Source organism: Anomaloglossus baeobatrachus, chromosome 9, assembly GCF_048569485.1.
Source record: "Anomaloglossus baeobatrachus isolate aAnoBae1 chromosome 9, aAnoBae1.hap1, whole genome shotgun sequence".
Lineage (NCBI taxonomy): Eukaryota > Metazoa > Chordata > Amphibia > Anura > Aromobatidae > Anomaloglossus > Anomaloglossus baeobatrachus.
The window spans coordinates 82281488-82298340 of NC_134361.1; the positions used below are offsets into that span (position 1 = coordinate 82281488).

The 16853-nt window shown below is 43.3% G+C and overlaps 1 protein-coding gene across 1 annotated transcript in view; it reads left to right on the forward strand.

The window, feature by feature from the left end:
* The window catches only part of LOC142250494 (uncharacterized), an 83407-nt gene that overhangs the window by 24947 nt on the left and 41607 nt on the right, over positions 1-16853 (forward strand). The window contains exons 5-9 of the mRNA XM_075322678.1: positions 979-1198; positions 3032-3069; positions 7008-7099; positions 10418-10564; positions 15719-15844. Coding sequence (XP_075178793.1) covers positions 979-1198; positions 3032-3069; positions 7008-7099; positions 10418-10564; positions 15719-15844 — 623 coding nt within the window. The remainder of the gene's footprint in view (positions 1-978; positions 1199-3031; positions 3070-7007; positions 7100-10417; positions 10565-15718; positions 15845-16853) is intronic.

A 16853-nucleotide genomic window follows, 5' to 3' on the forward strand; every position in this document is an offset into this window, starting at 1 on the left:
TCCAGCTGAGGTAAACACACAGCGGCGGCCCAGTATTCTCAGGCTGGGGAGGGCGAGAGCCAGGGTTAATGTTCCCCCCCTCCCGCAGCCGAGAATATCAGCCCGCAGCTGCCCCGGGACTGTCGCCTCCATTATGCGGCAGTACCGGAGTGTCCCTGGCTCTTCCTGTTGCCGTGATGCGGTGGCAATCAGGGTAATATAAGGAGTTAATGGCGGCGGATCGCCGCCACTAAGTACAGGCTTGATCATGGCAGCATCTATGTGACAGCTGAGATTATCAACCCGTAAATAAAGTGAAAAAAACACACACACCGAAAAATCCTTTATTTTAAATAAAACACAAAAAAGCCCCTGTTTCACCCCTTTATTAACCTCTCCCAAACACACAGCTCCGGCGTAATCCACATCCTGCGATGCTTGCATCCATCCTCGACTGACACACTACTGAATACAGCCTCGCAACGAGACAGCAGAGGTAACCACAGGTCATTTCCCACGGCCGGTAATGTGAACAACACATTACCGCTCGGGAGAAATGCAGCGTGTGCTCACAGGGACTCTATCTATCCCTCTATCTATCTATCTATCTATCTATCTATCTATCTATCCCTCTATCTATCTATCTATCTATCGATTCTTCTATCTGTCTATTTATCTATTTATCTATTTAATATCTATCTCAGAAGGAAATTACTTTTTTTTTTTTCAATGTGCTTTATTGCATTGAATGCATTAAAACACATGTACCAACCCGCACGCGGCAAAACCGCGAACAATACCGCTGTAAAACCGCGGCAAACCGCATGCGGTTTTCGGGTGCGGTTTGCCGCAGTTGTTTACCATGGGTGCGGTAATCTTTCAGACCCTGCGGAATTTTCTTAAGAAAATTCCGTTTTCCAGTGCGCACAGGGCCTTAAAGTCTAAAAATAATACAGTGACTGATTTCTAACACTTTACTTTTTTAAACATTTTCTACAGTCTTAGAACAAACTATCAACAAAGTTTCGGAACCTACGTATATAAATGACACAATAGTGCAGTTCTTGGATGAGAACCCGGCTGCTCAGCAGACAAACGTTTTCGTCAGATGTATGATGATTCAGGACAGACGCTGCAGCCCAGAAGATGAATCCAATATGATCACGGAAAGTATGGATCCGCCCGGTACCTCCACAGGAGCAGAGACACAGGGCACAGTGTAAATATGATATGAAAAATACTACGACAGTTGCTAAAGATGTTCTTCCCTAACTTATTGTATTTCTCAGATTTGAGTAATATAACATGATCCTGTGTCTCGATATTATGGTGACATGTTTATGATGGTAGCCGCAGTATGATATTTTTTTCCCCTCTATTTATTTTGCGGGTTATTTATTTCTTCCTGATGCAAGGACTAGTTGTGGGAAATGTGACTTTTTTGTATGATTTATGTTTTATGTACTGGAATAAGAAAAATGCTTTTAACTCTTACAGTTATTTTGGGGGGGCTTTTTTGCGCTTTTGTTTTTCTTTTCCGTCTTCCAAAAGTCATAACTTTTTTCTGTTTCCCAATAAACATAGCTGTTTGATAGCTTTTTTTTATGGCAAAAGTTGTAGTTTTGCCTCCATTCATTTAACTATACAATGTACTGGAAAACGGTGTAAAAATTTCAAGTGCGGTGAAATGGTGAAAAAAAGTAAATAAATTGCGGCATTGTTTTTTTTACTTTAGTTTTTACGTTCATATGCAGTGAAATTGACCTTATCATTTTTCAGGTCAGTATGATTACAATGATACCTAACTTGCATAGTTTTTTTTTTATTTAAGTGGTGAAAAAAAAAATCTTATTTTTTAAACAAAAAATGAAAGTTTTTCTGTTGGATTTTCTAAGATTCATAATTTATTCTTTTTTATTTATTTCCACTCATGGGGCTCAGTAAGAGCTTTTTTTTACATTTTGAGCCATTTTGGGATAAATATGATATTTTACTTGCTTTTTATGCCATTTCCTTTGGGGGACTGAATTTACCGGACAGGTAATTTAATATTATTTTTTGATGGACTTAAGCGGGCTTTACACGCTACGACATCGCTCAAGTGATCTCGTTGGGGTCACGGATTTTGTGACGCACATCCGTTCGCTTTAGCGATGCCGTTGCGTGTGACACCTATGAGCGATTTTGCATCATCGCAAAAACGTGAAAAATCGCTCATCAGTGACATGGGGGTCCATTCGCAAATATCGTTACTGCAGCAGTAACGAAGTTGTTCCTTGTTCCTGCGGCAGCACACATCGCTCCGTGTGACACCACAGGAACGAGGAACCTCACCTTACCTGCCTCCCGGCCGCAATGCGGAAGGAGGGAGGTGGGCGGGATGTTACGTCCCGCTCATCTCCGCCCCTCCGCTTCTATTGGGCGGCGGTTCAGTGACGCTGCTGTGACATCGCTGTGACGCTGAACGAACCGCCCCCTTAGAAAGGAGGCGGTTCGCCGGTCACAGCGACGTCGCAGGGAAGGTAAGTCGGTACCGATATCACAGTGTGTAAAGCGGCCTTAACTCTTACTGACACAGAAATACCAAATATGTTTTTTTAAAACATTTTTTATGTCTTTATGAACTATTTTTTAGCCCCTCTAGGAGACTTGACCTTCCGTTATTTGATTGGTCACTCTATAAATAATATCATGGTCTGTTGTGATGCTGGAGTACCAACATGGTATCCATAGGGGTCTTTAGCAGACATCCGCCCCCATGGCAACTTAACCACACCCTGTGATCAGAGATTGGCAGCGCCATTTAGCAAGATGAAACAGCCAGTTCCAGTCACTGCCGTCCATACAGAAGCTGGCTGTACAACAGCTGGCATCTGTAAAGTATGGTGCAGGCTCAGCTACTGAGCCCGCTCTAGACACCCGCAGCTAGTGACATACATGTACACAACATGTTGGGAAAGGGTAAATATCTAGTATCTGATAAATCTTTTCTTTGACACAGCATTATAGACACCTTGGTCTTATTCTTTTGCTATGTTTGCATTTATTCTAGAGAGAAAAAAAAGAAGGGGCTTGGAAAGAGACTGAAAGGTAAAGGACCTCTTCATTCATTATGATATTTTGCAATGAACTAACCTTACAGTATACAGGTGTCCTGTGATTATTGCTCAAGTTCATAGGTGGGCGATACCCGCCTGTGGCGACCATTTTTATTTAAAGACACAGTGAGCAGCTGTAGACAGGTGACATTACTTACCGTAATAGCATTAATTAGAAAAAACGCCCCAAAATGCTCCTAGTGCCCCTGTAAAAGACTTTCTAGCAAAGTCAGGTCCTATTTTCCGGGATGTGAGATTCCGGCATGTAGAGCAGGACCTCACAAACCTACGCAGCCACCTTAAGTGGTAAAAGTGCACGATATCTCATGTTTTTAATGAAAACAGCGCTGCCACATTATGTACACATCAATCAGCGATCGGTAACAGCTACGGTATAATGATGTCACCATTTGGGAATTGCTGTGTACATACTGTACAGTACATGATGTGCCAGAGCTGTTTTAGTTAAATCACTAAAGGGAGCTGCGGCAGTTTGTGGGGCCCTACCCCACATGCCAGGATCTCACACCGGGGAAATTTGTACCTGCTAGAAAATCCTATAATGCTACATTCGGGGTGTAGCATTGGCGTCCCTGCTGGGACGACGACTTATTCACTGCCCCGTACGAGTTGCATCCTCCCCCACTGCCCAGTGACCATCCACGTGTGCTCCTGCTCTCTCCCCCTCTCAGAGCCTCTGCATGTCTCACAGGTTCCCAGAGTATGCGCTTAAGACACATGCGCACACACTAGCCTTCCTCTTAAAGGGCTGGTGCGCCATTTCATGAAAGTGCCTCTCAGCATATGTCTGAGAGGAATTATGTATTTAAGGCACCCTCCTATTAGGGGAGTTGTCTATGCAACGTTCCTAGTTAGTTAATCAGTCTGCTAGCTAGTTGTCAGGTCCTGTAATTCTTGTGTCTGTCACTTGAACCTGAGTCCACCTTCCAATACCTATCTGTTCCTAGTGTGCACACCATTCTTGTCTGTACCCGCCTGCTTGTCTTCTTTAGTCAATCCTGCCTGTACCTGCCTGCACATGAGTCCGTCTCCTCTTTTTGGGGTCAGCTGCCACAGTCCCTGTCACTGGCGTGGGAGTGGGTAGTTAAGCCCCGTCCACTGAAGGGTAAGCCCAGGTCCCCTGTGTGGTCCAGTCGGTCCACTCCAGCTCGCCGACTCAACAACACTGGCGGTGAGCGTTACAAGGTGATCTTTTTGGCATTTTTTGTAATTAAAGGGGTGTTCTTAATTTTGGAATATATTTCCTGTCTATGGGATAGGGCATAACTTACCATTAGCTGGGGCTATGAATGCTGGTACTCCAACCAATCATGAGAACCGAAGCCCTGCATGAATGGAGCGGTCATCAATCATGCGCACTGCAGCTTAATTCATTTGTTACTGAAGTACTGAAAACCAGCTGAGCGCAGCGTAAACTTATCAGTCTGTGGTTGTCCATTGTTTTCTTAAAAAAAAAGGGCATCCTCAGATCGGTGCTAGGTACTCTCTAAGTGGATCTTTACAGTTTATGAAAGCATAGGCTGAACAATAAGCCGGATTCTTCATTTATGCTGACTGAGTAGGTTGATCCCAGTGACCTCTACCATCATGCATGTTTCAAAACCAGAGACCTGACTATTTTTTAAGGCTTTCAATCTGATGTGTTTCAGAGGTGTCACATAAACCTCCTGGCTTTCAAAATGTATTGGGGTCCTGAAACTACCATAAATAAGTTATACTACTGATCTTCACATATAGAGCTCATGGGACCTTTGGGCTGCCTAAGGCATCTGCAACCCATATGTAGGGTTGGTCCGGGTGTTGGCCGGGGCCAGGGGTTGTAGTTGTGCATCCGCACGACGCACTACATGAACAGGGTCTGGAGTTTGCAGTGGAGTTGAAGTCGTGTATTTACCTGAGGGCTGCGGGTTCAGGTCACAGGCTGACGGTCTTTGTCCAGAGGAATCACAGATGTGTCGCCCCCGCGATAGCCGACAGGCTGCTCGGATCTGGATCCGCAGTGGCTCGAGGGGTCTCCGGACGCGAGGCGGGGTCGCATGGCCTCTCGAAAATAAAAGGGGGGTAGGAAAGGTGGATTTGGATAATGTTCGTGACGCCACCCACGGTTCGTGGTAAAAATTGGGATACCACCGCTGCTGCGTTTAGGGGAGAGGGGAGCGCCAGGGAGCGATGGAATGGCAGCTATTGATGTTAACCCCTCCGTGGGTAGGGGAAGGTGTCCCGGGGCTCGGTGCTGGCCGGCTGGGGACCCGTTGGGGGAAAAGGGGCACAGCTTGCACAGTCCAGAGATGCTGACACTGACACCAGGTAAACCAAAGTCTTGAACGCCCCGCAGCCTTAGTCCGAACACGTTGGGTCCGTGCCCTTTTGGCGTTTCTGGTTGGTGTGAAGCCTTGTCCCTTGGCACCGTGTTTACACTTGGTGGATCCCTTTTCGTCTAAAACTACTCGGGTTCCGCTCACCTGCATGGCTATCAGAGTGAGCTTGCTCTCAGGGTTCACGCTTGGAATTCTCTGTACGGTTTTGGGAAGTCCTATCCCTCCGTTGCGCTAGTACCCCGATTTTGAAGCAGGTGGAGAGCGGTTTGTGAAGATTCCGTTGCCGTCGGGTGAATTACTGAGCTGCATGAAGCTATTTCCCAGCCTAGGGTCCACGTACCCTGTCATGCCCTGGTCCCTGCCTGGTTGTAGCACAAGGCCGCCGGTCTGCCCTCCATGGCAGTACCATGCCCCCTGTCACTACTCCCTGCAACCGGGGTTCCAGCTCCTTCCAGGCAAGACCAACGTCTGGCACCTGGGACGGTTACAAAAGCCCAGCTCCGCAGTGTGACCTTTCCTGTCACTGCTCACTGGCCCTCTCCCTCTTACTTCTCTTCTACTCCTGACACTTCTTGCCCTCCTTCTACCATCCCTCCATCTGGGTGGCCCTATTCTCCTCAGGCTGCCCAATGGGTGTCTGGTGGGTGTGGTGCAGAGTGTTCCTCAGGATTTGTGTATACCTGTTCTTAGCAACACCAAAGGGACAGGACCCGTAACCAAGGAGGAGCGGGTACCATGCAGAAGGGCAGATTGCATTGCACCTGATAGGCCAGGGCGTCACACAGACACACTCAGGGCTGCTGTAAAACACTTTAACTTTACTGTATATGGTTTTCATACACCAACATTCTTCTCTGGTGGAGAGGCACAAGTTCTTTTCAGGCATGATTACACAGTGCAACATGGCTCTTCCCATATTGGCTATACACAGATTCCCACTGGCTCCTAGGAGTATACAGATTCTCCACTCTGGGTCTAGGCACGTGGCTTCTCCAGTGAGGATAGACTACTCTGGGTTTGCATCCGAAGACCCCAGAACCGACAGTAACGGTTGAGGAACTAATCTTCCACCGTACTCTGTGTTCAGTCTGCCTTCTGACCACGGAGGCGCTGGTAATAAAACGCTCAGGAACCGCTCTGTAACAACCTATTGTAAGTCACCAACCTCTATCTTTTTCCTGCCCAAATCTTCTGCCTGCTTCTCTGGGGGTTTTTTGGCTGCGTTTTTGAAGATGCACCCAAGATGCAGAATGTCAATCCTTTTTGCTTTTTCCCACCATTTTTGAGCCCTTTGAGTCAATAGATTTGACTTAAAAAACGCATTGGGCGAAACGATGTAAAAACGCATCAAAACACATTGTGTTTTTTTATACACTTTTGCCGCGGTGTGTTTTGTGGTAAAAAAAAATGCCACCCTCCTACATCTACACCGTCTGTAGTTACACAGCTCATTTTTTTCATCCAAAAGTAGCAATACCGGCTCCATTTTGTCTAAACCGATAGCCTTGTATGATACTTCATTACCCTTATGTTCTCAGTGGGAATAGCATCCCTTAATCTTTGTTTTCCCTTTGTGTTTTACTTCATCTAGATTTTTTCAAGAGAAATAAACCACGAACCACAAAATCCAAGAGTGTGCCTGCATTCCGGTCATTAAAACATGATGGTGATGTTGTAGACACGGCAAGTAGCCAAACCATTTTCTTCTATTCATATGTGTCTTTGTTACAATTTTTTCCCATTCAAAGGCCTAGTGGTGAGAATTATGCCATTCTGTATTTATGTTGTTTAGCAGCATTCAATTACAGTTCTCGGCATCATAGAAATGTTTCCTATGGGGCTAATAGTAAGAGGTTTTTCTGATTGAAATCAGGGCATTTCACAAGCAGGATACTAATCCATATAAAATAAGTAATGGCACCCTGCTGGCACACTCATGTTTTTGACCATATTGGCAGAAAGAAGCAGCCCATTACTCATGCCAATAGAATAAGCGCTGTATCTATATTCATGGTCAGACTGAGGTGTAGGGGGCCTAAAGGGGGGAATCAAAAATAGCAGTTGCACTCTATGGGAAGGAGAAAAAACAATAACGTAGATGGTGAATATTGGAATGTGAATACGCATTACTGCTAAGAAACCATGAAAAACTTTCTTTGAAAAATATGAGTTACTTAGCAAATAAATTTACTTGTGCCCAGTTACCAACATCAAGGTGTAACTCTCATCTGGGTCCTACTCTAAATGCTATGCGTCTCTTATCCAAACTGAAGTATTATTTAGCAAATAAAGGTAGCCAAATTCTCCCAGTTATTTCAGGTATTTTTAATTTTCCTTTTGCAGGTTCTATTCTAGCCCATATAATATTTCAGTTTGGACAAGAGAGGCATAGCATTTAGAGTAGGACCCAGATGAGAGTTACAAGTAACTCATAGTTTTCAAAAATATTTTCTTGTTTTCTTAGCAGTAATGCGTATTCACATTCCAATATTCACCATCAACATTCTTGTTTTTTTGTCCTTCCCTTTACTTGAGTGCAATGGCTATTTTTGAATATTGTATGTCATGATCAGTGTGCACCAGTTCAGACTATAAGATTAGGAAGTGCTGGCAAGTTTTTCTAGTTTATATTACAGGGGTAATTGACTCTTGGAGTCCACTCTACAGCTATATGCAAATATCTATTAGCTGTTATCCCTGTTATACTGTAGCTAACTGTAGATAGTATTACCTTCCATGTAGCACCCTTTACAAAGTAGGAGGCTTCACATAGCCTCCTATATATCAGCACATGTAAAAATATAACCCATAGAAAATAAAAACAACACATACCGGTACTCACCATGCTTTCATTCCCAAGTGGTGTCCTCTTGTTAGTTTAAAGCCTGGGCAGTCGTTTTTTTACTTCTGTGGACCAGTTATTGGCAGGCCCCCTCTACGTTATGCTTGGGGGTCCACCGGAGACATTGTCCAGTGTCCCAGTCCGATGATGAATGTACTTAAGGGAATGTATCATCAGTACCGTTAAAGGATTTTTATATTAAATGTATTAAATAAATAATTTCAATTATTAATTTCATGATCGCACTATAGACGCATTTACACTAGCCATGGTGGCTATCCTAGAGTCATACTTCATGTTCTTTCAGGAAATTCACATGTAAATTAGCAGCAATGAACAGACTCAGGCCCTATCTTTTGTATTAAAACATTTAATGAGCATGTGCAAGGTCATTGTGAGAGGGGAAGAGTCAGCTGTGACATTATAGCATGGCACAGGCCGGTACTCATCGGTGAATTGCTGTTCTCTCGGGCCCCAGCACACCACAGGAAAAATGGGTGGTCCTTGCTGGGTGTGTGGACATGTGTCATGAGGGCAATTCGCCCGTGCAGCCCACATGCTGCCGATGGCTTTGGCTGGCCAGGACCAGATGTTAACTAAAACACAGATGGAGACCGCCGTTTCTTAAAACACAGTCTTTTACTTAAATTACAAACACAGCATACAGGGAATAGCGGGTACACATCTGTTCGGACATTTGTTGCTAAATACAAATCATCACCACCAATAGTCCCTCCACTGCTTTCAACCTAGTCGATCCTGTCCTCATTAGTCCCTGTTATTTCACCACCACCCAGCTCCACATCTCAGTAGTGTCCCTAAAAGTTGTTTCGTCACTTTCTGCGACTCCAAGTCCAGTTCTCCTTGTCAAGGAAATAGGTTGCCACTATGGCTGAAGAATAGCCTCATGCTACTGACACTTGTGACACTCTGTGTGGATTTTGATTAGCAAGGGTGGAGCGATGTCATTTGTGTTTTGCACTGCAATGATGATGTTGCGCGAGCGTGCTGAGGATCTGGGGAGTTAAGAGATTCACGAGGTTTTTGTCCAGCGGTCACAGAGCACTGACCTGGCCAATAGATCAGCCCATCTTTACTGACTTTGCATTCCCTTTAAAAGGTTATTCTCATCTTCAAGATCCTATCCCAATATGTAGCAGGTGTAATAATAAAAATAATTATTGCAATAATTGCAAATATTTTTAGTTAGAAATGTAGTATAGTTTTGCTGATAAGCTATGTCTCTTACTTCATGTGCAGGGCATTGCAGCTTAAGTATCCATGCTTACATCCACTCATATATTGACAGTTTGTTAGTCGCTCCTGATTGTAACCATGGATACCTAAGCTGCAATGCCCTGCACATGAGGAAAGAGACATTGCTAAATCAGGAAAACTATACTACATTTCTAATTAAAGGTATTTGCTAATATTATTATTAGTGCACCTACTACATATTAGGATAAGATATTGGAGGTGTTAATACCCCTTTAAATTTGTGCTACGATGCTCAGTTTTGCATTTCATTAGGTTTTTCTAGCCATTAGAAAACTCCCACAAATTCGAAAAGAATTAAGTTTTTAATACATTTTCTTTGCTGTTGGACTAATATGATGTCCACAAAGCGATAGAAAAGCCCTATCTTGTGTGTTGGTTTGTAGTTACTATTGGCACACTAGGTTGGTAGGAGGTCTGTAGGGGTTGTTGCGTGAATGCTTATGGATTAGTTATTTCTACATATGGAATATCATGGGATTTGTCGTGTTCTTCACATGCTATAGTCCCTTGAAGTTAAAATTTTGTAACTGTTGTTGGCATATGGAGGTGTGTCTGATGCCCCTCATTACCCCTTCATTTCTCTTTCAGGATTTTTTGGGCTTACTTTATTATATGTTTGTGTAAGTGTTCACTATGGTTTTTATTAATGTAGTAGCTTTTTTATGCTTTTTATCTTTTTATTTTATTAAACATATTAACAATGGCATTGTGGCTTTTTACTTTGTCTCCTTATGTAAACTAGGAGGTTGTATATGTAGTCCTGGTTTGAGCTTTACAACTTGGATATACCTCTACAATAAACAGTTCTGTGGGTTATATATTGTGGCTTTAGCACTGCTGTAGAGAGTGTTACGAGTATGTCTTTATTCATTTTTATCCAGGACGCCTGTGATTACAATGGGGGCTCCGATGATGACGGTGAGGACTCTGATGATGACTATGAAGATGGTAAGATGTCAACTATATCCATTATTGACACTACTCTTCAGATGTGGAAACAGAATAACTGGAATGCCAAAGTTTCTGAGGTATTTGAAACATTAAAAAATTGTTGCTTTATGTGGCATGGGATGTGGCATCTATTGCCAGCTACGAATTTATCTGCTCCAAGCTTTTGTAAAAATAGGTCAGGAGTCTCCAAATGACAAAGGATACAATACTTGCCTTCTAAAATGCCCACATCACCATTTTCAATCCCCATCGGCTCTTATTTACATCAACATACAGTTGTAATGCTCACGGGGTTAGCAAGGAGTTAGTGGATCCACAGGACCTAGGTACCGATCACTGACCTGGAGGAGTGTACCTGAAATGCTATCGAGTCTTTACTAAAGCCATAGATGGTGGAGATAGGCTGACACATTGGTAGGTTGACAAGGGCAGCTGTAGGGAATCTCTGTACCTCTGCAGTTGGAATCACAGGTATGGACACAACAGTCTCTGATAATAAGAGCAGCAGCAGTGGCTGGTTTCATAGGTGCAGCCGGTCTGGATGGATTACGGCAGCAGTTGATATGGAAAGCTGCTGTAGCAGCGGACTTGACATGTATTGTAACACAGATATAAATATATAAATCAGTTATACAGCACTGTAACAGCAGCAGCTGCACCAAGGTTCCTAAGAACTAGCAACATATAGAACACGTTGCCCAGGCACCTCCCATAAGAGAAGGGTGCCTTAATCCCCTGATGCCTCTCAGCAATAGACTGAGAGGTACTTCCAGGTTAGGGCACACTGGCCCTTTAAGAAAAAGGGGGTGTTTGTGCACATCAAGACACTCCCAGGAGGCCTGTGCGGGAGACAGCAGCAGGGAGCAGGGACAGAGCAGCGCAGCTGGGAAGGTGAGAGTGCCGGCATTCCAGCCGGGAGGGAAGCTGTAACGCCTGCCTGGATCCACAGACTCAGACGGGCTGTAATGGACAGGATAGAGAGAATCCACTCACCAAGCAGGACCCCCAGAACCCTGAAACCCTTTAACCCCTATACAGGGATTTGGAATTACACAGGGCCCAAGGTGATCCCTACCTGTGGAAGGTTGCAGTCCAATGAGAGTAGTCATCAGGCAGGGTCAAACCAGGAATTGCAAAACAGGGACAGTATCGGCAGGCAAGGACGTAAACAGAACACAAAGCAGAGGTCAAATCCGGATTGGGCAGCGAGGTACATAAACAGCAGGCAGAAGGGTAGTCAGGAACCAAGCAGGAGTCAGAACACCAGAATAATCAAACAGAACAGGAGCCAGAATATCAGAACTATCTCTGGCAGTGGTCAGCAGACAGGAGGGGAAATAAGAAGGGTGTGGTGTCTTCCCATTGGTTGTAGCAATGATGGTACTTCAGCTGGAAGACACATGCCACCTACAGTCAGCCAGTGGTACTGCTGATCCCAAGGAAACCCAGCACAGTGGATGAGCGGAGCTTGCCCCCACCGGCGCCGCTGGCAACATCTCCTCTCCCATCACCAGCACTATCCATGGCAGGGATACGGCGTCGCCTGGTGATCGATGTAGAAGTCGCTGGAGCGGACTCCGGTGGGGACGTAACAGAAGCGCAGGAAAGCATGGTGACATTGTAAGGGCATTAGAACCGTCTTGACTTGCAAACACATGACCCCTTCAGCCAGTTTTTGACACAGGACTGGGAATATAAGCTGCAAGTGTGGTAGGCATTTTGAAATGTGAGAACGGTACTTTTCTATTATTTTAACCCAGTTGTCAAATTTATTTAAAAGTCATAAAATCCTATTATTGGAGATATATTTTAAAGCCTGTCAAAATCAATAATTTATTTTTTTTCCAAACAGTTTTTATTGATTTTACATATTCTACACAATATCGTATCATACGAAGTATTATCAGGTTACATTGACATTAAATAAGTCAAAATTATAGAATCCAAACTTAACTTACATGAAACAAACCCTTGAGCCCCTGTGCCACTCTTTAATATTTCTACTGTTGACGCCGTGCCTTGGTCATGTCATACCATCTTACCCTTGTCCTTCACCTTAGTCCCCGCTAAGTAATCCTCAATTTTCCCAAGCTGCCCTGGATTTCACTCAGAAGGTACCACTCCGTATTCCTAAAAGGTGCCACTAAATGATCTATTTCTTCCTGTTTAAGATAAACTTCAATAAAAGTTTTCCACCTACTAAAAAACTTGGTAGTCTTATTGTCTTTGTCCCTTTCTGCTTCTAGTTTCTCCATCCTCAAAAGATTATGTAATTCCCCGATGACTTCCCCTGTGGATGGAGCCTCCTCCTGTATCCAGTGCTTTAGGATGCACCTTTTAGCTATCATAGCTATATCATGTATGATTGCAAATGTCTTTTTGTCCCGAGAATTCAGTCCCCCTCTCACTCCGCCCTCAAAGAAGTGAAAAATCCACACCATTAGCTCTGGTTTGCAGGAAATTTTCCATGTTGTCTGGGCTAGTGTTCCGACTTGATTCCAGAACCTCTTTATCATCCTGCATTCCCACAGGCCATGTAGCATGTCTGTTTTTTCTTTATGGCACTTAGGGCACCGTGCCTCCCTGCCCGGTATGTTGAAACCCAAAACTGCCCTGTGTAATATCCTAAATTGGGTGTCTCTCCAGCTCTCATTGGTGACTTGTTTCCGCATCTGAACCCATCCTTTCAATATGACCTCCACCACTTCTTGCCCTTTCAGTTGTTTTTTCCATGCTAAAAGTGTACGACTATCTTCCCGGGATATTAGCACACCTCTAAATGTTCGGTATATTCGAGAGACATTTAAATTTGCTACATTGCCTTCCATAAGCTCGTCAATCATACTCTTGTTCAGTTCCCTACCAATCTCACCCAGCTCTCTCATTATTCCATGTTTCAATTGTTCGTACTGAATAATGTGGAAGCCATTGAGGTTGTATTTATCAAGCACTTCCCGACCTGTCATCCACCTTCTCTCTTCCACATTCATTACATCTGTCATTCTCCTAACGCCCTTCTCTTTCCATTTGAGGAATAGTCTATTCTCTCTCCCCTGGGGGAAGTTTGGTGATGCCCAAGGATTTAGGTATTTTGATACCTTCCATGAAAGTCCCAATTTCCGTCTTACCAATCTCCAGGCCAACATGGTGTCTCGGAATATAACGGAGTTTCTTATGTGACCTTCAACCTTGGACAATGGGGAGTGAAGAATAGACGTCAGATCCCATGGCTCAACGTACTTGAGTTCCATACCATAATCCGAGTGCCTACTCGTTCCTCTCAGCCAATCGATCACGTGTCTCATGATGCACACTACGTTATACCCTCTGACGTCCGGAAAATTTATCCCTCCCTCCTCCACAGACTTCATCAGCGTGCGCAGCTTTATTCTGGGTTTCCTTCCCCTCCAAATAAAATCTGCATACGCTGAGTTCAGTCTGTTGACATCCCTTAGTGTTAACAATAATGGAATCGTTTGGAAGGGGTACAGCAGTCTAGGGAAGCTCATCATTTTTATGAGGTGACATCTTGCCAGTAATGGCAGGGGTAGTCCCTTCCAGCCCTTCAATTGATTTATGATTTTTCTGATCAGTGGACCATAGTTCATTTTATAAATTGATTGCACCGTCCTTCCTACATGTACTCCCAGGTATTTGACTGATGTTTGTGCTACCGGAATTCCATTCACATGCCCATCGCTTAAGATACCCCCAGCTGGCCCTTGGTCCCCGCTCAGGAATAGCAGCTCACATTTCTTTTTATTTAATTTAAAACCTGAAAAGGTGCCAAATTTTTCTATCATGCTAAGTGTCCGGGGCAGGTCCGCACCAGGATCCCCCATAAATAGAATCACGTCATCAGCAAAAAGCGCTATCTTCATTTCTGTACCCCTTATGTTGATCCCTTTAAAACTATTATGACCCTGCAGCACTCTTGATAGGGGTTCAATTGCCAGGTTAAATAACAATGGGGATAGCGGGCATCCTTGTCTCGTCCCTTTCTTCAGGGGGAACACGTCGGACAAAAAACCCGGGGTGTGGATCCTTGCTCCTGAGTTGGCATATAGACTGTTAATATAGAGTCTCATCTTACCTAAGATCCCCGCGGCCTCCATCACCTTGTCTAACCAGCCCCAGTTTACATTGTCGAACGCTTTCTCGGCGTCGAGTGTGACTAATGCAGGACTTACCCCCCCCTTCGTGCGCCCCAATCTCACTGCGTCTACCACTAGAATCGTCTTCCTAATGTTGGTCACCGCATTTCTCCCTTTTATGAACCCTACCTGATGTTCTGAAATTAACCTAGGTAAGACCGTGGCCAATCTGTCCGCCATGATTTTAGACATTATTTTTAAGTCCTGGTTGATGAGCGAGATGGGCCGATAACTCGAAGGGTCGTCCAGGTCCTTGGTTCCCTTGGGTATTAATTTAATGTATGCTATATTGGCATTTTTAGGGATTTCTGTTCCCCCCAGAATTGCGTTAAAGACTGAAGTTAGATCCGGAGAAATCAGATCCTTGAGGACTTTATAAAATTCGCTGTTGAAACCATCGGGCCCTGGAGCCTTATCAGTACTAAGTTCCCCAATTGTTTTTGAAACCTCCTCCTCTGTGATATCTGCGTTTAAGACTTCCAGTTCCTCCTCCGTTAAGCTAGATAATTGGGCTTGCCTTAGCCACTCCGCCTCCTCAGTCATGTCGTTATGTCCTGGCCCGTACAACTTTCTGTAATATTCTTCCAAGACCTTATTAATTTCCTTGGGATCCGATGTCACCCCTCCACCCTTTATTTTCATTTTAGAGATTACCGTCATCTTTCTGTTGCCCCTTGCTAAATTTGCCAACATCCTCCCCGCCTTATTCCCAAATCTATGAAGATCCACCTCTTTATGTGACCAGAATAGTTGTTCCTTTTTTTTTTGCCCACTCGTCAAAGTCTCTCTTGGCCGCCATCCACCTATCTTTTGCCGTGATAGACCTGTCTGTCAGATAGTTGGTATACGCTAGTCGCACTGCCTCGCTGTGAAAAATAATTTATTTTTACAGCTTTGTTTAATTTTTTTCATTTATAAACAGATCACATATTAAAGTTGTGTTTACATCTTTAGCATTTTTTTAAATAAATCCAGAGTAGTTTAAAATGCAATGATCTATTACAACTTTTTTTTACTGATTATTAATGTAATATTAGTATATAAAAATATATAACATTTATTTCTGCATTTATTTAGTGTCTTGTTGAAAAAGAAATTGAATATGAGATTTCTGTTTATGATGAGAGTACACCAGACACCGTCCTCTGGAATACTAAAAGACGAGTTGAAGACTTTAAATTAATATATAAAGAAATATGCCAGGTAACACTATTTTTTTTATTTCTTACTAGAAAACATATCATTTTGGATTGAAATTATTATTAGTCTTTGTGTCTATGTAGTTATGAATTTAGTTGAAGAAAAAATAGAAACATCATGGTGATTAGTTTGTCGCCATCCATCTCAAATGTGCCCCTGTTGTACATGGCAGTAGTCAATATCTTTGTCTTCTTGGTATTGAGTAGAAGTCCCATGTTTGAGCTTTCCATCTTGACACTGCAAAATAATTCCTTCATTCCATTCATGCTTGCTATAAATATTGTGTCATCTGCGTATTTAAGATTGTTGATGATACATCCTGCAATTTTGATTCCTTTTTCTTTTTCGGCAAGTCCAGCCATTCTGGAAATAGCTTCTGCATATAAATTGAAGAAAAATGGTGACAGAATGCAGACATGTAGTACGCCTCACTCTACTTTGAACCATGGTGTGTCGCCATGTTCCATTCAGACTGTTGCTTTTTGGTTGATGTAAAAGCTCCTAATGAGGCTGATCAGATGGTTCGGCACACCTATATCCTTTATGGTATTCCAAAGTTTCCGGTGATCAACACATTCAAAGACTTTGCTGTAATCGATGAAGCAAAAATAGCGCTCCTTATTATATTCTTTGTTTTTTTCCCTTATCCATCTAATGTTAGCAATTACAGTTACAGTAGGTCCAAAAATACAGTGCTGGCCAAAAGTATTGGCACCCCTGCAATTCTGTCAGATAATACTCAGTTTCTTCTTGAAAATGATTGCAATCACAAATTCTTTGGTATTATTATCTTCATTTAATTTGTCTTCAATGAAAAAAAAAAATTGCCATAAAGCCAAATTGGGTATAATTCCACACCAAACATAAAAAAGGGGGTGGACAAAAGTATTGGCACTGTTTGAAAAATCATGTGATGCTTCTCTAATTTGTGTAATTAACAGCACCTGTAACTTACCTGTGGCACCTAACAGGTGTTGGCAATAACTAAATCACACTTGCAGCCAGTTGACAT